Source organism: Engystomops pustulosus, chromosome 3 (genome assembly GCF_040894005.1).
Source record: "Engystomops pustulosus chromosome 3, aEngPut4.maternal, whole genome shotgun sequence".
In the NCBI taxonomy this organism is placed as follows: domain Eukaryota; kingdom Metazoa; phylum Chordata; class Amphibia; order Anura; family Leptodactylidae; genus Engystomops; species Engystomops pustulosus.
In genome coordinates, this window is record NC_092413.1 from 3,828,282 (window position 1) to 3,853,149 (window position 24,868).

A 24,868-nucleotide genomic window follows, 5' to 3' on the forward strand; every position below is an offset into this window, starting at 1 on the left:
TCCTCTAGAGACAATGCGGCTACAGAGATCCTTAGAAGTTCGGACACCTGACGTGTTCACTTTGCTAGCTCCATTAGGCTAATTACACTGAGGCTGTCTCCTTATATGTGTTATCCACGGCCTCCTGCCTTCTAATATACTTATACAGTTATGATAATGAGCTTACTTGTGCTGTAGCTATTACAGCCTAATATAATATTTGCATATTAACAGGAAGGGGCGGAGCTAATGCTTTAATAGCAAGAAGGAGGGGCTAGCAAAATAGAATCTGAAGCTTCAGGAACCTGATGGTAACATTGTGACCATTGTCCATGACTCCCACACAAGATAATATTATTTCATAGAATAAGAGGCGACAGCGATGCCTTTACCTGCACTGGGGACATTGATCACTGCAAGAAACTGGGTCCTGCTCCCGGTTCTGGCCCAACCAAATGGTCCATATAAAAAGAATTTCAGCAGCTGCAGATGATGATGTGCGGATAAGACAAATTACAGACTATAATCTCCCTCATACACACGATCTCTATCCCTCCGTTCTGTGTAATGTGTCCCAGAGCCTCAGATATAACGATTGTCTCCACCTCTAGTCCTCATGTCAGTAACCCCCATATCCCACTATTAGGGGGTCACCTCCACCAATCAGATGGTTTCCCATCTGGATATGAAAACCTCTGCATAATTGGGGTGAACCTCGCACCCATTGCGGTTCCTATCCTCATTGGGCCACCCCACCAGTAACTGTGCCCCATACACAGGTCACACACTCAGATGTTATCAGGTCACAGTGTGAATATTTGTTAGACTCTGATTATATTTCCATAAGTTGATCTGTAGATATCAGAGAAATCATCAGAGAAGAGTGAACAGGCGCAGCTCTTATTAGATGTAAGACGAGTCCATGACAAGATGATATTGGGCAGAAGTTACAGCGTCACATGGTATACAAGAGCCACAAGCCGGAACATGTGGGATTATAGCTTAATAATTGACAAGAAAAGAATTTTGATTTTTTCTGATTTATTTCTATTTTTCACCAGGATTTGGGGCTTCTCAGCATTTGCCAAAAAGCTTTTAAACAAATAGTAAAAGAGCTAAATTCACCAATCACATGGAGCGTCTCCTGCGCCCTCCCCTCCCCCCATCATCATGAATATCAGGGAGACGACACAGAACAGATCTATTATCCCATCACAGGATATAAACCTCCTCCAGATAATGGATCAGACATGGAGAAGAATCAGCCGATCCTCCTCATATATAATGTCCCCCGAGTGATAACAAGTCACACAGGGATTTACATACACAGGAAGGGGCGGGGCCAACATAGTATTGTATGCAGATTACCAGGAAGGGGCAGGCTAACATAGTACTGTATGCAGATTACCAGGAAGGGGCGGGGCTAACATAGTACTGTATGCAGATTACCAGGAAGGGGCTAACATAGTACTGTATGCAGATTACCAGGAAGGGGCGGGGCTAACATAGTACTGTATGCAGATTACCAGGAAGGGGCGGGGGTAACATAGTACTGTATGCAGATTACCAGGAAGGGGCTAACATAGTACTGTATGCAGATTACCAGGGGGGGGGGGGCTAACATAGTACTGTATGCAGATTACCAGGAAGGGGCGGGGTAACATAGTACTGTATGCAGATTACCAGGAAGGGGCGGGGGTAACATAGTACTGTATGCAGATTACCAGGAAGGGGCTAACATAGTACTGTATGCAGATTACCAGGAAGGGGCGGGGCTAACATAGTACTGTATGCAGATTACCAGGAAGGGGCGGGGGTAACATAGTACTGTATGCAGATTACCAGGAAGGGGCTAACATAGTACTGTATGCAGATTACCAGGAAGGGGTGGGGGTAGCATAGTACTGTATGCAGATTACCAGGAAGGGGTGGGGGTAACATAGTACTGTATGCAGATTACCAGGAAGGGGAGGGGCTAACATAGTACCATATGCAGAGGGACAGATAGGGGAGGGGCTAACGTAGTACTATATGCAGAGGGATATGAGTGGGAGGGGCTAACAAAGTGCTATATGCAGATTAGCAGGAAGGGGTGGGATTTAATATAGTGGTATCTGTTGACTAGCAGGAAGGGGCATGGCTAACATAGTTTTTGCAGTTGAGTTGCAGGAATGGGAGGAGTTTGGACTTGTCCACAGAATATTACTTAGAAATAGTACGTAACTAAGAATATAACATTGAAATCTTCTTTTATTTATTAGCTGTTTTAGCCTTTATAAAAAATTATATTTTTAATTTATTAAAATAAATAAAAACCTTTATACAGTTGGCATCAATGTGATTGTACCGACCCAAGGAATAAAGAAGAGGCGGAGATACAGAGCCCGGGGATTCATCACATTTGGATGTTTCCCACTTCCCAGGAAACGGGATGGAATATTAAACATGGTCACCGGAAAGTACAACCTGTTACATAGAAAACCAGCCCCCGTACAGCTCGGTGCATGGGGAAATCAAACAATTAGGAATTTTTGAAGGTGGGAGCAAAAAATCTAAACACAAAAACAAAAAAAGGACTTTCTGGAAAATTTTGTATTATGTGAATGGATTAAAAGTTTTCATCTCTTCAATGTAATATAAAGACATAACAGGTTCTGGATTTATAGATTTGGCATAAAAACAAAAGCAGATAATAAATAAAAGTAGATTTCAATATCATATTATTAATTACTGACATTTTTAAAGGGGTTTTCCTACAAACTGAATAAGGATAAGGCCTAACGTGCTGATCACTGGGGGTCCAAGTGCTGAGACCCCCACAGACCGCTAAAATGTTCTGCCCCATTCATCTCTATGGAGCTGACAGTGATCGGAGAGCGCTGTGCTTGGTGATCACCGCCAGCTTCATAGAGGTTAATGGAGCAGAACGGTCATGCGCGGCTGTGTGCTCCAGTAGTCTGACGGAGTGACTAGGGGTCCGAAAAAGACCACTGAGACCCCCACTGATCAGCAAGTAAGGCCCTAACTTTAGTTTGTGGGAAAACCCCTTTAAGTAATAATCTGTGGATAAGTCCAAACTCCTCCTCTTCCTGTTACTCAACTACTAGTACTATGTTAGCCCTGTCCCTTCCTGCTAATCTGCATACAGTACTATGTTAGCCACTCCCCTTCCTGCTAATCTGCATATAGTACTTTGTTATCCCCGCCCCTTCATGTAATTTGCATGTTGTACTATATTAGCCCCTCCCCTTACTGCTAATCTGCATATAGTACTGTTATCCCAGCCCCTTCATGGTAATCTGCATGTAGTACTATATTAGCCACTCCCCTTCCTGCTAATCTGCATACTATACTATGATAGCCCACCTCTTCCTGCTAATCTGCATATAGTACTATGTTATCCCCGCCCCTTCATGTAATCTGCATGTTGTACTATATTAGCCCCTCCCTTTCCTGCTAATCTGCATACGGTACTATGATAGCCCCGCCCCTTCCTGCTAATCTGCATATAGTACTGTTATCCCCGCCCCTTCATGGTAATCTGCAGGTTGCACTATATTAGCCCCTCCCTTTCCTGCTAATCTACCAACAGTACTGTTAGCCCCTCCCCTTCCTGCTAATCTGCATACAGTACTATGTTATCCCCGCCCCTTCATGGTAATCTGCATGTTGTACTATATTAGCCCCTCCCCTTCCTGTTAATCTGCATACAGCACAATGTTAGCCCCGCCCCTTCATAGTAATCTGTGGCTCGCTGTGCTGATAACAATCTGTCTCATGCTCTTCGGATCAAAATGCTGCGATTGTTTATGTCCCTATAAGTAGGGTTAATACTTTATTGGTACAGAATGTGAGAGCGGATATATATATACATAATGTGAGCTCAAGGAGAAGGTCATAAATTTTTTGTTCAAGTTGTACAAAAAAAATTCTCAAAGGGACGATTCGCACTTGTGTTTTGTATCAGTTATTACAAGTCGCACTTCAGTTGATCGGTTGTTGTTAGCGACCACAGAACTGGGTCAGTAATGTATCAGTGACAAATGACCGGAGCCACGAGGAGAGATCCCGCCTGTACGTGTCCATAAGCCGCAATGTGACAAAACACCAATGTGAAACCTCCTCAGACGCAGAGAAGTTTTGTGCCCGACAAGACAGAATAGTGTGCCCCTAGAGGGATCAGTGGCGCCCCCTGCACTGCCCCGGCACACGGCACCTGTAAGGCTGCGGTCACGCGCGGCGGTTATGTTGCGGCATTTTTCATTGAGTTTTTGCATTCTTTAAAAAACGCACCATTTTGCACACAATGCTTTTTTGGTTAAAGTGTCTTAACTCGGCGTTTTCTTTTTGTCTGCGTTTTCATTGCATTTTTCAGTAGTAGCAGATCTCATGCACAGACAGCAGAGAGAAGATGACGGCGTTTCTACACGTTCCAAGAGGTGCTGCTGCCTGCAATCATCGCACACGCAACAAAAACGCCTCGTGTGTAACCGGCCCAACCGGTCAGACTTTGTATGTTATCTGGTGCAGGGTCAGACTGAGCCCCGGACGCCCCTTCAGGCAGACACATGGAAGCCGTGTGCACAGAAAAGAGAACTGGCGCCGGGGCTGTAATACTTGTGGGCATTTTTTATATTTTTTACTTTGCTGCAGCTCTGTCTACATAAACTATCACTGCTTGTCACTTTGATAAAAGTTCTGAAAGGAAACCTACCATGTGATGCATTATGAAGCAAACATTCCCTGAGAACGCTGCAGCTACTGATGCAGAAACATATCTTGTTTATTCCCTGTGCTGAGTGGTTTTGCTGAAAAAACTCTTATAAAATTATGCTAATGAGACTCTGTGGCTCCTGTGGCTGCCCCGGCGCTTCTAATTATCTTTATTATGCTCCAGCCGAAGTCGAGAATACGTCATCACTGTGTCGTCCCTGACAGGCAGGAGTAATCAATCGCTGCACCATCACCCAGCTGCTGTGTAGGAATCATCCAGCTCTGGTTGATTAGTCCTGTCTGGACAGTTCAGGCAGCTCCTCTGTATGTGCAAGTAATGTGTTTATGCACGGTGGCCTGAGCACCCAGCTTTCTCAAGGTCCTGAATTTTATAATCGTTTTTGAGATAAACCAATTAGCTCAGGGATTACACAAGATGTTTCTGCATCAGTGTCACTGCAGAATTCTCAGGGTATATTTAATTCACAAAGCATAAAAACAAATTGTAGTTTCCCTTTAATTAAAAAACTAACAAGATGTAAAGTTTCAAGATTCAAAGAGAAAAAAAAAACATCGCACATGCGCAGTAAAAGGCAGGAAGCGCTCTCTATTTTACCCCGCCCACCCTCCGCAGCAGCCGTGTCCTTGCCATCCACAAGATGGCGGCTCCCTTGCGGCTGCTCCGGGCAGTGAGTACATGTGCGCCGTGCAGCCGCCGGGGCCTCTCCTCCTCCGCCGCCATCCGCCGCACGTTCCTGCGATACTTCGAGGAGAGGCATGGCCACCGGCACGTCCCGTCCTCCTCCGTCCGCCCCCGGGGAGACCCCAGTCTGCTCTTCGTAAACGCGGGCATGAACCAGGTAACGTCACGTGAGGGCCGGCGCCGCGCGCCATTGGCTGGAGGAGTGGGCGTGTTTTCAGGTTGTCAGGACGCTGGGAAGCTGTGGGGCGGGGCCGCAGAGATGATTGACAGGAAGTTGTCACCGGTGACTGGAGAGATGTGATATTATAACCTGTGTATAATAGTCCAGGGAGGTCTCCTCACCACACAGAATACATATATATAACTGCCGCCTCATGTAGAAGAGAGGGCACCACTGCAAACCTCTCCTCTCTCATGTGTGTACATTTCCTTTAAGGTCACATGACCCCTGACAGGTGTATGACAGGCTCCCCAGATGTAATATACAGCGAGTACACATCGTCCGGTAGATAACTGCCCCCTCTCCGCCCTCCGGGCTCTTCTCAGGGGTGCTCAGGGCGCCATGTTTTTCCTCCCATAGTTTAAGCCCATCTTCCTGGGCACAGCGGACCCCCGGAGCGAGCTGGTGCAGTACCGCAGGGTGGTGAACAGTCAGAAGTGTGTGCGAGCCGGGGGGAAGCACAACGACCTGGAGGATGTGGGCCGAGACGTCTATCACCACACTTTCTTCGAGATGTTGGGGAACTGGTCGTTCGGGGATTACTTCAAGGTACAAAATAACGAAATCTACAAAATCCTGATAATGTCTGAAGTCCCCACATATCTGGTATCTGCCCCCTGTAGTATCTGCCCCGATGTCACCACATCCCGGTATCTGCCCCATGTAGTATCTGCCCCGATGTCACCACACCCCGGTATCTGCCCCATGTAGTATCTGCCCCGATGTCACCACACCCCGGTATCTGCCCCATGTAGTATCTGCCCCGATGTCACCACATCCCGGTATCTGCCCCATGTAGTATCTGCCCCGATGTCACCACACCCCGGTATCTGCCCCATGTAGTATATGCCCCGATGTCACCACACACCGGTATCTGCCCCATGTAGTATCTGCCCCGATGTCACCACATCCCGGTATCTGCCCCATGTAGTATCTGCCCCGATGTCACCACACCCCGGTATCTGCCCCATGTAGTATCTGCCCCGATGTCACCACACCCCGGTATCTGCCCCATGTAGTATCTGCCCCGATGTCACCACATCCCGGTATCTGCCCCATGTAGTATCTGCCCCGATGTCACCACATCCCGGTATCTGCCCCATGTAGTATCTGCCCCGATGTCACCACACCCCGGTATCTGCCCCCTGTAGTATCTGATGTCACCACACCCCGGTATCTGCCCCCTGTAGTATCTGCCCCCTGTAGTATCTGATGTCACCACACCCCGGTATCTGCCCCCTGTAGTATCTGCCCCCTGTAGTATCTGCTCCGATGTTACCACATCACGGTATCTGCCCCCTGTAGTATCTGCCCCGATGTCACCACATCCCTGTATCTGCCCCGATGTCACCACACCCCGGTATCTGCCCCCTGTAGTATCTGCCCTGAAGTCACCACACCCCAGGATCTGCCCCATGTAGTATCTGATGTCACCACATCCCGGTATCTACCCCATGTAGTATCTGCCCCGATGTCACCACACCCCAGGATCTGCCCCATGTAGTATCTGATGTCACCACATCCCAGTATCTGCCCCCTGTAGTATCTGCCCCCTGTAGTATCTGATGTCACCACATCCCGGTATCTGCCCCTGTAGTATCTGCCCCCTGTAGTATCTGCCCCCTGTAGCATCTGCCACCTGTAGTATCTGATGTCACCACATCCCGGTATCTGCCCCTGTAGTATCTGCCTCCTGTAGTATCTGCCCCCTGTAGTATCTGATGTCACCACATCCCAGTATCTGCCCCCTGTAGTATCTGCCCCCTGTAGTATCTGATGTCACCACATCCCGGTATCTACCTCCTGTAGTATCTGCCCCCTGTAGTATCTGCCCCCTGTAGTATCTGCCCCCTGTAGTATCTGATGTCACCACACCCCGGTATCTGCCCCCTGTAGTATCTGATGTCACCACACCCCGGTATCTGCCCCCTGTAGTATCTGATGTCACCACACCCCGGTATCTGCCCCCTGTAGTATCTGATGTCACCACATTCCGGTATCTGCCTCCTGTAGTATCTGCCCCTGTAGTATCTGATGTCACCACATTCCGGTATCTGCCCCCTGTAGTATCTGATGTCACCACACCCTGGTATCTGCCCCCTGTAGCATCTGCCACCTGTAGTATCTGATGTCACCACATCCCGGTATCTGCCCCTGTAGTATCTGCCCCCTGTAGTATCTGCCCCTGTAGTATCTGATGTCACCACATTCCGGTATCTGCCCCCTGTAGTATCTGATGTCACCACACCCCGGTATCTGCCCCCTGTAGTATCTGATGTCACCACATTCCGGTATCTGCCCCCTGTAGTATCTGATGTCACCACACCCCGGTATCTGCCCCCTGTAGTATCTGATGTCACCACACCCCGGTATCTGCCCCCTGTAGTATCTGATGTCACCACATTCCGGTATCTGCCCCTGTAGTATCTGATGTCACCACACCCCGGTATCTGCCCCCTGTAGTATCTGATGTCACCACACCCCGGTATCTGCCCCTGTAGTATCAGATGTCTCCACACCCCGGTATCTGCCCCCTGTAGTATCTGATGTCACCACACCCCGGTATCTGCCCCCTGTAGTATCTGATGTCACCACACCCCGGTATCTGCCCCCTGTAGTATCTGATGTCACCACATTCCGGTATCTGCCTCCTGTAGTATCTGCCCCCTGTAGTATCTGATGTCACCACATTCCGGTATCTGCCCCCTGTAGTATCTGATGTCACCACACCCTGGTATCTGCCCCCTGTAGTATCTGATGTCACCACATCCCAGTATCTGCCCCCTGTAGTATCTGCCCCTGTAGTATCTGATGTCACCACATCCCGGTATCTGCCCCTGTAGTATCTGCCCCCTGTAGTATCTGCCCCTGTAGTATCTGATGTCACCACATCCCGGTATCTGCCCCTGTAGTATCTGATGTCACCACATCCCGGTATCTGCCCCTGTAGTATCTGATGTCACCACACCCCGGTATCTGCCCCCTGTAGTATCTGATGTCACCACACCCCGGTATCTGCCCCTGTAGTATCAGATGTCTCCACACCCCGGTATCTGCCCCCTGTAGTATCTGATGTCACCACACCCCGGTATCTGCCCCCTGTAGTATCTGATGTCACCACACCCCGGTATCTGCCCCCTGTAGTATCTGATGTCACCACACCCCGGTATCTGCCCCTGTAATATCAGATGTCTGCACACCCCGGTATCTGCCCCATCCATGATTTGATCCTCTACATGGCAGGAGGAGGCGTGTCACATGGCGTGGGAGCTGCTGACTCGTGGTTACCAGATCCCGGCTGAGCGCCTCTATGTCACATACTTCCGGGGGGCCCCGGAGCTCGGCCTCGCTGCAGATGATGAGACCAGGGAGATCTGGCTGAGCCTGGGGTAAGTTCTGGGGGGGTCCCTCATGTCCGGATCTCGCTGGTGGTCCCCCTCATAGATTGTGTCTCCCCTCTTAGTGTTCCACCATCACGGATCCTGCCGTATGGTCTGAAGGAAAACTTCTGGGAAATGGGGGACACCGGCCCCTGTGGCCCCTGCACGGAGATTCACTATGATCACGTCGGGGGTCGAAACGCTGCAGCTCTGGTCAACCAGGATAGTCCTGAGGTGGTGGAGATCTGGAACCTCGTGTTCATGCAGTTTAACAGGTCGGTTGTACGATGGAGGGGTTGGATAACCTAGAACCAGGTCTGGAGGTTACCATAAGAACCTGGCCGGCAGACAGAAGAAGGAGAGGCTCTAGGTTATGACTATTGTTAGAGATAGGAGAACCTAGAACCCAGCAGGGTAAGGAATAATAGGAGTATCCGTGCTGTGTGACTGGTGGATTATAGCGATCTAGTACCGGCCACACACGTACTGTAAGAAGTGAGGGTAATATCTACAACCAGACATCGGTGTCGTCAGAAGTTACTTTGGATCATCTAGAACCGGGAATTCTTTATTCATGGCAGATTGAATTCACTGTGTCCATGGATGATGTTTATGTCAAACAAATCTAGAACCCGGCGCTCACTAAGAGCCAAGGATAAAGGAACAGATGATAGAGTAGAACCTTGTCTCCAGAAAATCTAAAGATTGGTAAGACTTGGATATCTAGGACCCGATGTTCATGAAGTATCACAGGTTTGTGATGATAATCTAGAACTTACTGGAAGTTTAATAGGCAGGTTATGTTAATCCAGAACCTATATCAGGTGTGATGAGAACCTAGGCCCTGGTATGGGGCAACATGTGAGTCAAGGTGATCTAGAACCTGGTATTTGTAAAACATACAAGTAACTGATATTAGTCTAGAACTCTGTTGTATAGCAGGGAGGGTGTGGTGACCCAGAACCTTATGATAATCTAGAACCGGGTGTGATTATGTGCAGGGAGCCGGATGGACGCCTCCGGCCGCTCCCCCAGTGCCATGTGGACACCGGGATGGGGCTGGAGAGATTGGTCACAGTCCTTCAAGGCAAACGCTCCAACTACTCCACGGACCTGTTCACACCCCTCCTGGGGGCCATCGAGAGGGTGAGTGGAGCGTGTTCTCTTTTGTCTGCTGCATTTCTAGAATGATCTACACCTATGTCTCTCCTTAGGGCTCCCAGGCCCCTCCGTACCAGGGAAAGCTGGGTGCGGAGGACGCCCATCACGTGGACATGGCGTATCGTGTGGTGGCCGATCACATCCGGACTCTATCGGTGTGTATCGCTGATGGGGTGTTCCCCGGACCGTCCGGAGCAGAGTGAGTGCTGGCGGGTTCTAGGTCATGCAAAGATTCTCAGTATCTGGGACTCCCAGACAGGGGGCAGGGACCCCCATAGATACATCAGTATAAGCCCCACACCTGTAGGTCGCCCCTGTGTGGGGGAAAGGACTGTGACCCAAGTGCTCCCTGCGCTGCCCCCAGAGGGGACATGAAGTATTACATCCATATAATCCGCTCCCCCCCCTCCCTCAGGCTCGTGTTGCGGCGTATCCTGCGCAGAGCTGTCCGGTTTTCCTCGGAGGTCCTCCGCGCTCCCCCCGGCTTGTTATCCTCATTGGTCCCTACTGTGGTGGAGATTTTGGTAAGTGGAGACCCCCCCCCCCCTCCGCAGATAGAACGTCATTTATTATATGTTCTCTCTGTGTTATTACATGACAGGGGGAGGCGTATCCGGAACTGGAGCGCGAGAAATCACAGGTCAGTGACGCGTCATCCAATCACAGGACAGCTGAGGGTTTGTTACATTGTATCATGATATCTAGTATTGTTGCAGATCATGAGGATTGTGGGTGACAGCGAGGATGCGTTTCTGGCCTCCCTCCAGCGGGGGCGCCGTATCATTGACCGCACGGTTCAGAAAGGCGGGGATAGTGCGGTGTTCCCAGGTGTGTGATAGGACTATGGAGGGGGAGGGGCTTGTTCCGTTCTGCGTTTTCCTGTCATGTGATGTCTCCGCAGTGGGCGTGGCCTGGTCTCTGTACAGGAATCTGGGCTTCCCTCTGGATTTGGTCGGGCTGATGGTGGAGGAGCGGGGGCTGTCCCTGGACAAGGCGGCTCTGGATGAGCTGGCAGTGCAGGAGGCCGAGGTCAGTGACTCCGCCCATATTGGGGCGTGGCTGTGTCAGTCTGCACTGTGGATCTCGCATTATATTCATAGTGTCACCGCTGGACATTTGTGTCCTCCATGTTTTCTGCATTTAGATGAAGGTCAGAAACCAACAAGCGGATGAGGCGCCGGTGCGGCTGCAGCTGGACCTGCACTCTCTGGCTGAGCTGCAGCGCCAGGGGGTCCCCAGCACCAACGATGCACCCAAGTACAGCTACACCCTGGAGGCTGATGGGAGATACGGTAAGAAGGCCACCGCCTCAGGTGTAATTACCCCAGTGTCGGGCGCTCTCCTATAATTTGCCCTTTTGCAGTGTTTGTTCCCTGCCAGGCCACCGTACTGATGCTGTACAAGGACCAGGCTCTACTCACTGAGGTGCCCAGGGGGCAGCGCTGCGCGGCTATCCTGGACAGGACCTGCTACTACGCGGAGCAGGGGGGGCAGAGCTGTGATGTGGGGTACTTCATACGAGAAGGGGAGCAGGTAAGTGTCCGGATGTACAGTGACCCCCGTGTGCGGCCCCCCATGATCTTACACCCCCCTCCTTACAGGACGTCCTGTTCCCGGTGGAGTCTGTGCACGTGGCAGGAGGTTACGTGGTGCATGAGATCACGGCCACCGAGCCGCTGAGAGTTGGGGATGGGCTTGTGCTGTATCTGGATGAGGTAGGTACAGCTGAGCACCCAGCACTGTGTGCACCCCCTGCTTGTTCAGTGTCTGTGATGACGGGTAGTAACAGTCTCCCCTCCCCCAGGCCCAGCGGCTGGCCTGTATGGTGAAGCACACCGCCACCCATCTGCTCAACTTCGCTCTGCGCCAGGTCCTGGGCGAGAAGACGACTCAGCGCGGGTCACATGTCACCGCAGAACGCCTGCGCCTAGATGTCAGCGTCACGGTGAGAAGTGTCATACACCTTGTAGCTGACCTCTGCTACATCTCACCCCATGGTGCAGTGTATGGTCCGGTCTGTATGTAGTGTATCTGTAACCCCGGGGACCGGTGATTATATACCAGCAGTGTCTGATCCCCAGGGTCCAGTGATTATATACCAGCAGTGTCTGCACTCCCAGGGTCTGGTGATTATATACCAGCAGTGTCTGTACCCCCAGGGTCCGGTGATTATATACCAGCAGTGTCTGATCCCCAGGGTCCAGTGATTACATACCAGCAGTGTCTGTATCCCCAGGGTCTGGTGATTATATACCAGCAGTGTCTGATCCCCAGGGTCCAGTGATTATATACCAGCAGTGTCTGATCCCCAGGGTCCAGTGATTATATACCAGCAGTGTCTGAACTCCCAGGGTCTGGTGATTATATACCAGCAGTGTCTGTACCCCCAGGGTCCGGTGATTATATACCAGCAGTGTCTGATCCCCAGGGTCCAGTGATTATATACCAGCAGTGTCTGAACTCCCAGGGTCTGGTGATTATATACCAGCAGTGTCTGTACCCCCAGGGTCCGGTGATTATATACCAGCAGTGTCTGTATCCCCAGGGTCTGGTGATTATATACCAGCAGTGTCTGTACCCCCAGGGTCCGGTGATTATATACCAGCAGTGTCTGTACCCCCAGGGTCTGGTGATTATATACCAGCAGTGTCTGTAACCCCTGGCGTCTGGTGATTATATACCAGCAGTGTCTGTAACCACGGGGTCTGGTGATTATATACCAGCAGTGTCTGTAACCACGGGGTCTGGTGATTATATACCAGCAGTGTCTGTATCCCCAGGGTCTGGTGATTATATACCAGCAGTGTCTGTATCCCCCAGGGTCTGGTGATTATATACCAGCAGTGTCTGTAACCCCTGGCGTCTGGTGATTATATACCAGCAGTGTCTGTATCCCCCAGGGTCTGGTGATTATATACCAGCAGTGTTTGTATCCCCAGGGTCTGGTGATTATATACCAGCAGTGTCTGTATCCCCAGGGTCTGGTGATTATATACCAGCAGTGTCTGTATCCCCAGGGTCTGGTGATTATATACCAGCAGTGTCTGTATCCCCAGGGTCTGGTGATTATATACCAGCAGTGTCTGTATCCCCAGGGTCTGGTGATTACATACCAGCAGTGTCTGTACCCCCTGGGTCTGGTGATTATATACCAGCAGTGTCTGTATCCCCAGGGTTCGGTGACCGCTCTGCAGCTGCAGGAGGTGGAGAAGCTGCTGCAGAATCTGATTGCACGTGATCTGGAGATTGACGCTGCGCACGTTCCACTTCCAGATGCCGGGAGTATCCGGGGGCTCCGGACCGTGGATGAGGTATATGCAATGTTTTGTGAGAGATGTAGGGGTACACCTGGACGGGGGCATGATGGGAGATCAACCATCCTAACCTTCTGTCCCGTGTGACCTCTGTCCACCCGCCTGGTCCCTAATATAATTCAGACCCCAGTCCAGAACCAAACCTAACAGAGACCCCAGCCCAGAGCCAAAACTAACACAGACCCCAGCCCAGAGCCAAAACTAACGCAGACCCCAGCCCAGAGCCAAAACTAACGCAGACCCCAGCCCAGAGCCAAAACTAACGCAGACCCCAGCCCAGAGCCAAAACTAACGCAGACCCCAGCCCAGAGCCAAAACTAACGCAGACCCCAGCCCAGAGCCAAAACTAACGCAGACCCCAGCCCAGAGCCAAAACTAACGCAGACCCCAGCCCAGAGCCAAAACTAACGCAGACCCCAGCCCAGAGCCAAAACTAACGCAGACCCCAGCCCAGAGCCAAAACTAACGCAGACCCCAGCCCAGAGCCAAAACTAACGCAGACCCCAGCCCAGAGCCAAAACTAACGCAGACCCCAGCCCAGAGCCAAAACTAACGCAGACCCCAGCCCAGAGCCAAAACTAACGCAGACCCCAGCCCAGAGCCAAAACTAACGCAGACCCCAGCCCAGAGCCAAAACTAACGCAGACCCCAGCCCAGAGCCAAAACTAACGCAGACCCCAGGCCAGAGCCAAAACTAACGCAGACCCCAGGCCAGAGCCAAAACTAACGCAGACCCCAGGCCAGAGCCAAAACTAACGCAGACCCCAGGCCAGAGCCAAAACTAACGCAGACCCCAGGCCAGAGCCAAAACTAACGCAGACCCCAGGCCAGAGCCAAAACTAACGCAGACCCCAGGCCAGAGCCAAAACTAACGCAGACCCCAGGCCAGAGCCAAAACTAACGCAGACCCCAGGCCAGAGCCAAAACTAACGCAGACCCCAGGCCAGAGCCAAAACTAACGCAGACCCCAGGCCAGAGCCAAAACTAACGCAGACCCCAGGCCAGAGCCAAAACTAACGCAGACCCCAGGCCAGAGCCAAAACTAACGCAGACCCCAGGCCAGAGCCAAAACTAACGCAGACCCCAGGCCAGAGCCAAAACTAACGCAGACCCCAGGCCAGAGCCAAAACTAACGCAGACCCCAGGCCAGAGCCAAAACTAACGCAGACCCCAGGCCAGAGCCAAAACTAACGCAGACCCCAGGCCAGAGCCAAAACTAACGCAGACCCCAGGCCAGAGCCAAAACTAACGCAGACCCCAGGCCAGAGCCAAAACTAACGCAGACCCCAGGCCAGAGCCAAAACTAACGCAGACCCCAGGCCAGAGCCAAAACTAACGCAGACCCCAGGCCAGAGCCAAAACTAACGCAGACCCCAGGCCAGAGCCAAAACTAACGCAGACCCCAGGCCAGAGCCAAAACTAACGCAGACCCCAGGCCAGAGCCAAAACTAACGCAGACCCCAGGCCAGAGCCAAAACTAACGCAGACCCCAGGCCAGAGCCAAAACTAACGCAGACCCCAGGCCAGAGCCAAAACTAACGCAGACCCCAGGCCAGAGCCAAAACTAACGCAGACCCCAGGCCAGAGCCAAAACTAACGCAGACCCCAGGCCAGAGCCAAAACTAACGCAGACCCCAGGCCAGAGCCAAAACTAACGCAGACCCCAGCCCAGAGCCAAAACTAACGCAGACCCCAGGCCAGAGCCAAAACTAACGCAGACCCCAGGCCAGAGCCAAAACTAACGCAGACCCCAGCCCAGAGCCAAAACTAACGCAGACCCCAGGCCAGAGCCAAAACTAACGCAGCCCCCAGGCCAGAGCCAAAACTAACGCAGCCCCCAGGCCAGAGCCAAAACTAACGCAGCCCCCAGGCCAGAGCCAAAACTAACGCAGCCCCCAGGCCAGAGCCAAAACTAACGCAGCCCCCAGGCCAGAGCCAAAACTAACGCAGCCCCCAGGCCAGAGCCAAAACTAACGCAGCCCCCAGGCCAGAGCCAAAACTAACGCAGCCCCCAGGCCAGAGCCAAAACTAACGCAGCCCCCAGCCCAGAGCCAAAACTAACACAGACCCCAGCCCATGTTACTGCATAATTATCAGACCCCACAATTCTTTCATATCCCTGAATTCCTTCCTTCCCTGGATCACAGCTAGATGTATATACTCTATATACCTGTATACTGCACTGCCTCCTCCTCCGGCAGGTGTACCCGGACCCCGCACGTGTCGTCTCTGTTGGGGTCCCGGTAGAGAAGCTGCTGGATCCGAGCTGTCATGAGGGTCTGCAGACGTCGGTGGAGCTCTGCTGTGGGACGTGAGGAAACTCCTTATTATGGACATTATGGGGGTCCCCGGCTTGGGGGATCGCCCCCCACTCTAGTGTATACATTACATTCCCCCATAATGCACTGGGAGATAATGAGGTGACAGCGCCCCCTATGTCACATTATTCTCCATCCACAGACACTTGCACAGGACGGGCGCCATAGAGGACCTGGTCATCATCTCCGAAAAACCGCTGGTTAAAGGGATCATCCGCCTGATCGCTGTGACCGGAGAAGAAGCCAGACAGGTGGGTGTGACAGGGGGCAAATACTCCACACTCATACTCCAGTCACCTCCAGAGCAGCGTCCACCACGACCATACTCCAGTCACCTCCAGAGCAGCGTCCACCACGACCATACTCCAGTCACCTCCAGAGCAGCGTCCACCACGACCATACTCCAGTCACCTCCAGAGCAGCGTCCACCACGACCATACTCCAGTCACCTCCAGAGCAGCATCCACCACGACCATACTCCAGTCACCTCCAGAGCAGCGTCCACCACGACCATACTCCAGTCACCTCCAGAGCAGCGTCCACCACGACCATACTCCAGTCACCTCCAGAGCAGCGTCCACCACGACCATACTCCAGTCACCTCCAGAGCAGCGTCCACCACGACCATACTCCAGTCACCTCCAGAGCAGCGTCCACTATGCTCATACTCCAGTCACCTCCAGAGCAGCATCCACCACGACCATACTCCAGTCACCTCCAGAGCAGCGTCCACCACGAGCATACTCCAGTCACCTCCAGAGCAGCGTCCACCACGACCATACTCCAGTCACCTCCAGAGCAGCGTCCACCACGACCATACTCCAGTCACCTCCAGAGCAGCGTCCACCACGACCATACTCCAGTCACCTCCAGAGCAGCGTCCACCACGACCATACTCCAGTCACCTCCAGAGCAGCGTCCACCACGACCATACTCCAGTCACCTCCAGAGCAGCGTCCACCACGACCATACTCCAGTCACCTCCAGAGCAGCGTCCACCACGACCATACTCCAGTCACCTCCAGAGCAGCGTCCACCACGACCATACTCCAGTCACCTCCAGAGCAGCGTCCACTATGCTCATACTCCAGTCACCTCCAGAGCAGCGTCCACCACGACCATACTCCAGTCACCTCCAGAGCAGCGTCCACCACGACCATACTCCAGTCACCTCCAGAGCAGCGTCCACCACGACCATACTCCAGTCACCTCCAGAGCAGCGTCCACCACGACCATACTCCAGTCACCTCCAGAGCAGCGTCCACCACGACCATACTCCAGTCACCTCCAGAGCAGCGTCCACTATGCTCATACTCCAGTCACCTCCAGAGCAGCATCCACCACGACCATACTCCAGTCACCTCCAGAGCAGCGTCCACCACGAGCATACTCCAGTCACCTCCAGAGCAGCGTCCACCACGAGCATACTCCAGTCACCTCCAGAGCAGCGTCCACCACGACCATACTCCAGTCACCTCCAGAGCAGCGTCCACCACGACCATACTCCAGTCACCTCCAGAGCAGCGTCCACCACGACCATACTCCAGTCACCTCCAGAGCAGCGTCCACCACGACCATACTCCAGTCACTTCCAGAGCAGCGTCCACCACGACCATACTCCAGTCACCTCCAGAGCAGCGTCCACCACGACCATACTCCAGTCACCTCCAGAGCAGCGTCCACCACGACCATACTCCAGTCACCTCCAGAGCAGCGTCCACTATGCTCATACTCCAGTCACCTCCAGAGCAGCGTCCACCACGACCATACTCCAGTCACCTCCAGAGCAGCGTCCACCACGACCATACTCCAGTCACCTCCAGAGCAGCGTCCACCACGAGCATACTCCAGTCACCTCCAGAGCAGCGTCCACCACGACCATACTCCAGTCACCTCCAGAGCAGCGTCCACCACGACCATACTCCAGTCACCTCCAGAGCAGCGTCCACCACGACCATACTCCAGTCACCTCCAGAGCAGCGTCCACCACGACCATACTCCAGTCACCTCCAGAGCAGCGTCCACTATGCTCATACTCCAGTCACCTCCAGAGCAGCATCCACCACGACCATACTCCAGTCACCTCCAGAGCAGCGTCCACCACGCTCATACTCCAGTCACCTCCAGAGCAGCGTCCACTACGCTCATACTCCAGTCACCTCCAGAGCAGCATCCGCCACGCTCATACTCCAGTCACCTCCAGAGCAGCGTCCACCACACTCATACTCCAGTCACCTCCAGAGCAGCATCCGCCACGCTCATACTCCAGTCACCTCCAGAGCAGCGTCCACCACGCTCATACTCCAGTCACCTCCAGAGCAGCATCCGCCACGCTCATACACCAGTCACCTCCAGAGGCTTTATTGGTTGTGATACTCTGCAGGCACTAGAGACGGGGCAGGTCCTTTGCCGAGAGGTGGAGTCGATGACTGAGCGCATGAAGACGAGGCCGAGCGTCCTGAGTGATGCCCAGCAGCTGGCAAAGGAGGTCGGACTCCTAATAGATGTGAGTGCAGACTGATACATTGTAACAAACCCTCATCTATAAGAAAGGTTAAGTCTTTATAGAAGTATCTTTCCAGTAATAGATACATCCAGGCCTCTCCTAGCAGGGTCTCTCTCATTAATGTATGTGTGTTTTTCCAGAGTGTGGACAGCGCCCCCATGCCCCAATGGCAGAGAAAGGAACTGCAGGCATCACTCAAGTCATTGCAAAGATCAGCCAACACAACTATACGCAAGGTGGAAGAGCGACAGGTGAAGATGGCGGCAAGGTTTTCTGTTACCACCTGTACTATACTCCAGAGCTGCACTCACTATTCTGCATATATTGTCATGTATGTACACAGTGACTGCACCAGCAGCAGATAGTGAGTGCAGCTCTGGAGTATAATACAGGATGTAACTCAGGATCAGTACAGGATAAGTAATGTCATGTATGTACACAGTGACTGCACCAGCAGCAGAATAGTGAGTGCAGCTCTGGGGTATAATACAGGATGTAACTCAGGATCAGTACAGGATAAGTAATGTCATGTATATACACAGTGACTGCACCAGCAGCAGAATAGTGAGTGCAGCTCTGGGGTATAATACAGGATGTAACTCAGGATCAGTACAGGATAAGTCATGTCATGTATGTACACAGTGACTGCACCAGCAGCAGAATAGTGACTGCAGCTCTGGGGTATAATGCAGGATGTAACTCAGGATCAGTACAGGATAAGTAATGTCATGTATGTACACAGTGACTGCACCAGCAGCAGAATAGTGAGTGCAGCTCTGGAGTATAATACAGGATGTAACTCAGGATCAGTACAGGATAAGTAATGTCATGTATGTACACAGTGACTGCACCAGCAGCAGAATAGTGAGTGCAGCTCTGGAGTATAATACAGGATGTAACTCAGGATCAGTACAGGATAAGTAATGTCATGTATGTACACAGTGACTGCACCAGCAGCAGATAGTGAGTGCAGCTCTGGGGTATAATACAGGATGTAACTCAGGATCAGTACAGGATAAGTAATGTCATGTATGTACACAGTGACTGCACCAGCAGCAGAATAGTGAGTGCAGCTCTGGAGTATAATACAGGATGTAACTCAGGATCAGTACAGGATAAGTAATGTCATGTATGTACACAGTGACTGCACCAGCAGCAGAATAGTGAGTGCAGCTCTGGAGTATAATACAGGATGTAACTCAGGATCAGTACAGGATAAGTAATGTCATGTATGTACACAGTGACTGCACCAGCAGCAGATAGTGAGTGCAGCTCTGGGGTATAATACAGGATGTAACTCAGGATCAGTACAGGATAAGTAATGTCATGTATGTACACAGTGACTGCACCAGCAGCAGAATAGTGAGTGCAGCTCTGGAGTATAATACAGGATGTAACTCAGGATCAGTACAGGATAAGTAATGTCATGTATGTACACAGTGACTGCACCAGCAGCAGAATAGTGAGTGCAGCTCTGGAGTATAATACAGGATGTAACTCAGGATCAGTACAGGATAAGTAATGTCATGTATGTACACAGTGACTGCACCAGCAGCAGATAGTGAGTGCATCTCTGGAGCTCGTTACATCGGTAGCTGTCTGTTGCTGTGAGAGGCTGTGTGCTGCTGCTGCTCTGAGCTCCAGGAATAATCCACCTCCACCTGGGGCCTGCTCTCTCCCTTCCCAGGGAGGGAGTGGGTTTCCAGGCATGAGCCAGAGCGGCAAGCCCCAGGCTCCTGCTTCCCGGGCCAGGCCGGCGGGGGGCAGGGGTAGCCAGGAACCGGCCGGCGCTATGGAGGACTCAGGGGTGAGACGTTCCACCAGGAGTCGTAGTAATACTGCTCCTGCTCCCCCTGGGTCCAGTGTAAAGAGGCAAACCCAGAAGCCGGACGTCCATGATGGTGCGGGTGAGAGCGGCCCTTCCGGGGCTGGAGCCATGAAGCGGAGTGCTCACAGATGTAAGGCTGACCATGCGGGGGGAGGCTGGGCGGTGCAGGGGCCCCGGGAGTCTTTGTCCACCTATGCCTCCCGGGTCCAGAGCCACCTCTGTGAGTACGAAGAGGCGACTAAGACCATCACGAGGCTCCGGGAGGAGCTGCGTTGTGCCCGCGCCAGGGCGAACACGGCGCAAAAGAAGCGCAAAATAGAAATTAATGGAGAAATTAACCACCTGAAGGCAGAGATTGCTAAGCTTGATAAAAGAAAAACTTTCATATTAGACAACAGCGGTCCGTTTAAAGAAAAACTTGTTAATGACGATAGATTTGCTCAAATGGCTGATACCAGAGAGCAAAGGCTGAAGGGGTTGCAGCCTGTGAGCCAGGTGGAGGAGGAGGAGGATGATGATGATAACGAGCAGCAGTTCCCACCTGGCGGCCTGCAGGAAGATCAGCGGGCCTCGTGCAGTGGGCCCCCTGCAGGACAGCCAGCAGTAACACCTCGCTCGGGGGAGGACAGTGACACCGGCAGCCAGGGAGGGGCGCTCATGGCAGAGATCCGGCTGCTCGAGTCCCCAGTGCGCATGGAGAACTTTTCCTTTGGTGATGAACTCCCAGAGGAAGCCGCTGGGGGGAGCAGCCGGAGGAAGGCGAAGAAGACCAGGCCCAAGCAGCAAGAAGAGGTACGTTTCATCTTTACCCCCCTCCCTGTACACCCCTCCGGGCAAAGCGCAGGGTCAGCTCACTGTGCAAGCCCTGCTACCCAAACCCCCCCGAGTTCTGCTGTGGACCCGGTGCAAAGGTGCAGGGAGATTACAGGTGTGACATCTGATGTGGCGATGGGCTCCGTCTCTGTTTGTGGTAACAGTGGGGGAGCAGGGGAGGCATCGGCCGCAAGGCCGGACAGTCAGGGCGGCTCGGATGTGGCGATAACATCAAAATCCAGTGCTGTGGTGCGTCCCCCGGTGGGAGGGGGGGATAGCCCAGCACTGGTGGCAGCTTCCGGTGCCTCGGCGCCTCTTCATGCTGTCGCTGCTGATCACTCAGTTGAGAGGCGGGGGCAGTGTGGAGGGGTCGCTGAGGCTGAGGGCTCCGAACCTCCCAAACAAAAAGTATTATTTTGTGTCGGTGTTGGGGATAATGCACATTCTGTGGAGACTGGAGATCAGCGACGCCTCACACCGGCTAAAGAGCAGCGGCGAATGTTACCAAGCAACAGAAAAAGTAAAATAACATCTGCTACCGATGATGCGGAGGGCACAAGTGTGACAAGAGTTGTGGTCCCCTTTGGGCGATGCTCTGCGAGGGGACCCCCGTCCCTTGTGCCCGAAGATGCGGAGGTGGTCATGTCCCCTGATGTTGGTGCTGGTCCAGCCAGTGTGAATGGTTTCAGTAATGTTGTGGTGGATAATGTGAATGGTGTGAGTGATGCAGAACCGTTACCAGTTATGGGAGTGAGTGATGGAGTGACTGGTGGTGTGGGTGGCGCGGCTGAGGTGGGTAGTGTTAATGTGGTGGGTGCAGGGGTTGGTCCGGTTGCTCCCCCAGTGGCGGCCCCTATTAAGAGCTATGCCAGTGTCGCTGCTGGGGGAAGTAGGGTTCCATCATCCTCGTCTCTGGGCCCTGGGGACGGCTTTTTGCAACGGCGCCTCCTGCAGGCCTTACAGAAGGGAGAAAGGACGATCAATGTAGCGGGGCAGGAGGTTGATTTGTCGTTTTGGATAGAGAGGCACGGCCTGTCTGCCTTCCGAGAGCAAAGAGGCAGGGAGACATCATGGTCGCTCCCGACAACCGGGCCGGGTGCTAACCGTAGGAATGTGGTGCGTCTTCGGTGGCGTGGCAGTGATGTGTGTCCCCCTCGGGCACGGGTAGTTGAGCTGCTGCTGAAGATGGACTTCAAGGCGGCTGACATCTTTGCCTTGATCCATCCCTATGGTACATCTGAGTTTGATATCAGCTTTGTTCGGCCGGAGGGGCTTGAGCTCTTCTGGTCCAACTATGAGCTGAGATACAACGAGCCCGAGTGGCGGGACTTTGCTGTGCAAGCAGTGTCCCGCCAGAGCGAACTCAAGAAAGTGACCGTTCTTACCCGTAACGAATCACTATCTTGCTTTGACATCATGACCTGGATAAATCGTTATGGAGAGGTGCTAGGATTACCGGAAAAAAATCGTGATGAGTATGGTATCTGGTCAGGGGCCTGGACCTTCATGGTGAAGTTGAGGCGTTCAGGTAACTCAGTCGCCCACATCCCTTCATCAGCCTTCCTGGGGAGGGATCGGATCCTGATCTTCTACCGGGGGCAGCCTAAGCTGTGTCACAGGTGCGGTGACCCCACACATTTCAGCGCAAACTGCACCGTGCAGAAGTGTGCGTTGTGTGGGGGTGTCGGCCATCTCGCTGCATCCTGTACAGGACAGATTAGGTGTAACCTGTGTGGTGATCTCGGTCACCCGTACAGTCGTTGTCCTCTTTCCGTCGCTAATGCGGGCTCAACCTCAGCGGATGAAAGCCATGAGGCTGAATCTGCTGGGGAGGGGACTAGCAGAGGTGGAGGAATGGAGGGGCCAGGGAAGAAAGACAGGAAAAAGACGCCTGCCCAGCTAAGGCGTCTAGAGAAGCGTCAACAGGAGAGAGAGCGGGGGGAGTCTCGGGCTGCTGGGACAACCTCTGGCGCTGTCCTGGAGACCACACCTGTCGCTGAGGCCCCAGGGGATGATGTGCTGGATGAGGAGGTCAGGAGGATCGAGAGAGAGGAAGGTGCCACGTCCTCAGACTCCTCCCATTATGAGAGTATGGACGAGGATAATAGGGCGTGGCTAGAGGAAAAGCGTAAGCGTGGCGCCAAAAAGAAGAAAAAGGGTAAAAAGAAGGGAGGTGTAAGATCTTCTCCCTCCCTGACTAAGGTACCCAAGGAAGGTGCAACCGACCCCCCGCTGGTCGAACTTTCAAATCGATTTCTGGCCCTGGATGGAGCCTCTCCTGCCGATGGAGGGGCTGAGGGTGAAGGGCCAGAGGTGGCGGAGCCTGCAGGGGGTGCCGAGTCTCCCCCTGGGGAGTCAGGGTCCTCAGGAGAGGAGACTGGCCCAGAGTCTGGAGACGAGGATGAGGGGGCAGGTCCTGGATCTGCCCCTGAAGCATCAGAGGTGCGGGAGATGGACACCACAATATGTCTAAAAAGGGGGTGTTCATTTCCCGAGGGTGGTGGTAAGATGGGTAAAAAGAAAGCTGTCTAACTCAATCACTCATGATGGCGGCACCCACTCCGTTGACGCTGGCGTCCATTAATGTCGCCAGCATTAAGTCTGATGCGGCTAGATTTGCGGCCTTTGATTTTCTCGGCCGTGTTGAAGCCGACATTTTATTTTTGCAGGAGACCAGGCTGCCAGATTTGGCGGCCGTGTTTAAAGCTAAGAGGGAATGGAGACACGGGCCTTCCTTTTGGTCTCTTGCGGCCGAGCCGTATAGCGGAGTGGCGGTACTTTTTACCGCACCGGTAGAATGCCGACGGGTTATTGAGTTAGAAATGGGGAGGTGCCTGATCCTGGATGTCCTCATGAAGGGACAAGAACTTCGCCTAATTAACATCTATGGTCCCCAGTCCAAGTGGGACAGGAAGTGTCTCTTTATGAGTATCAAGCCCTACCTTTTTACAAGTCGGCAGGTGGTCTTTGGAGGGGACTTCAATGCTGTCACGAGGTCCCAGGATAGGGGAGGTTCCAGAGACAAGCTGACTTATGATAGCGTCGCTCTTAATAGTATAGCCAGTGAGGCTCGCCTGGTGGATGTCCACATCCGGCACACCCCAGGCCACGCGGGGTTCACCTATTATAGGGGTAGCTGCAGGTCTAGAATAGACAGGTTTTATTTAAAGGAGGAAGCCATCTCTTCAGCAGTGTCCGTTGTTGAGGTGGAGTTCTCCTACCACTGTCTAATTTTGTTTTCTCTGAATGTTACAGAGACCCCCCGGATGGGAAGAGGCTACTGGAAGCTCAATTCGTCTCTCCTGGAGGAAGCGGAGATCAGACAATCCTTTGAGGACTTTCTTCAGAGCCAGGTACCATTGCTGGGCCTTTGTAGCAGTAAGTCAGAGTGGTGGGAGATGCTCAAGAAAAGGGTGGCGAGATTCTTCCGCCAGCTCTCGAGCCTCAGGAGCCTGGACAGGTACCGCCTGTATCAGGGCCTGAGGAGGAAACTCGAGCACCTCGTCTCGACTGGAGGTAGTCGTGAGGACATCTCCAGAGTGAAATCTTTGCTGAAGAGGTGTCAGTACGATAGACACGCATCTTTGGTTTTTGAGAGGGATTACGGGAAATACCGCTCGCCCGACCCTTACAGAAACTGCAAGATGTCAGTGAATGGTAAAGTTGTCACGGGACTGGTTGACAGTACGGGATCCCTGAAAAGGTCCAGATCAGGGATCCTGGAGGTCGTCAGATCCTTCTACTCACACCTCTTGGGCAGGAAGGATCTAGATCGGGATGTGATGTCGGCTTTCCTGGCTGAAACTGTCCCTGAGCCAGGAGTAGACCCCTCTCTTGATGTTTTGACAGAGATGATCAGGGAAGAGGAAGTCAGCCGGGCGATTGAAGGGCTCGCCCTCAAGAAATCGCCGGGTCCGGATGGCTTAACATCCG

At 52.8% G+C, this 24,868-nt stretch overlaps 1 protein-coding gene and 1 non-coding gene across 7 annotated transcripts in view; one reads left to right on the forward strand and one right to left on the reverse strand.

Moving 5' to 3' along the window:
• Positions 1-1,044: 1,044 nt before the first annotated feature.
• On the reverse strand, positions 1,045-1,106 carry LOC140123282 (U7 small nuclear RNA). The gene has a single exon (XR_011854612.1). It is a non-coding gene; the product is annotated as a U7 small nuclear RNA (small nuclear RNA).
• Positions 1,107-4,358: 3,252 nt separating this feature from the next.
• AARS2 (alanyl-tRNA synthetase 2, mitochondrial) overlaps positions 4,359-24,868 on the forward strand; it is a 40,660-nt gene continuing 20,150 nt past the window's right edge. The window contains exons 1-19 of one of the 6 annotated variants that reach the window (XM_072139779.1): positions 4,359-4,465; positions 5,976-6,164; positions 8,859-9,004; positions 9,079-9,270; positions 9,997-10,141; positions 10,210-10,355; positions 10,572-10,680; positions 10,758-10,796; positions 10,873-10,984; positions 11,058-11,185; positions 11,301-11,448; positions 11,520-11,689; positions 11,758-11,871; positions 11,961-12,101; positions 13,315-13,467; positions 15,672-15,781; positions 15,931-16,039; positions 18,172-18,294; positions 18,435-18,545. In XM_072139779.1, the coding sequence (XP_071995880.1) occupies positions 4,391-4,465; positions 5,976-6,164; positions 8,859-9,004; positions 9,079-9,270; positions 9,997-10,141; positions 10,210-10,355; positions 10,572-10,680; positions 10,758-10,796; positions 10,873-10,984; positions 11,058-11,185; positions 11,301-11,448; positions 11,520-11,689; positions 11,758-11,871; positions 11,961-12,101; positions 13,315-13,467; positions 15,672-15,781; positions 15,931-16,039; positions 18,172-18,294; positions 18,435-18,545 (2,460 nt within the window). In that variant the 5' untranslated portion in view covers positions 4,359-4,390. The other 5 variants (XM_072139780.1, XM_072139777.1, XM_072139778.1 and 2 more) reach the window with 5 other exon arrangements.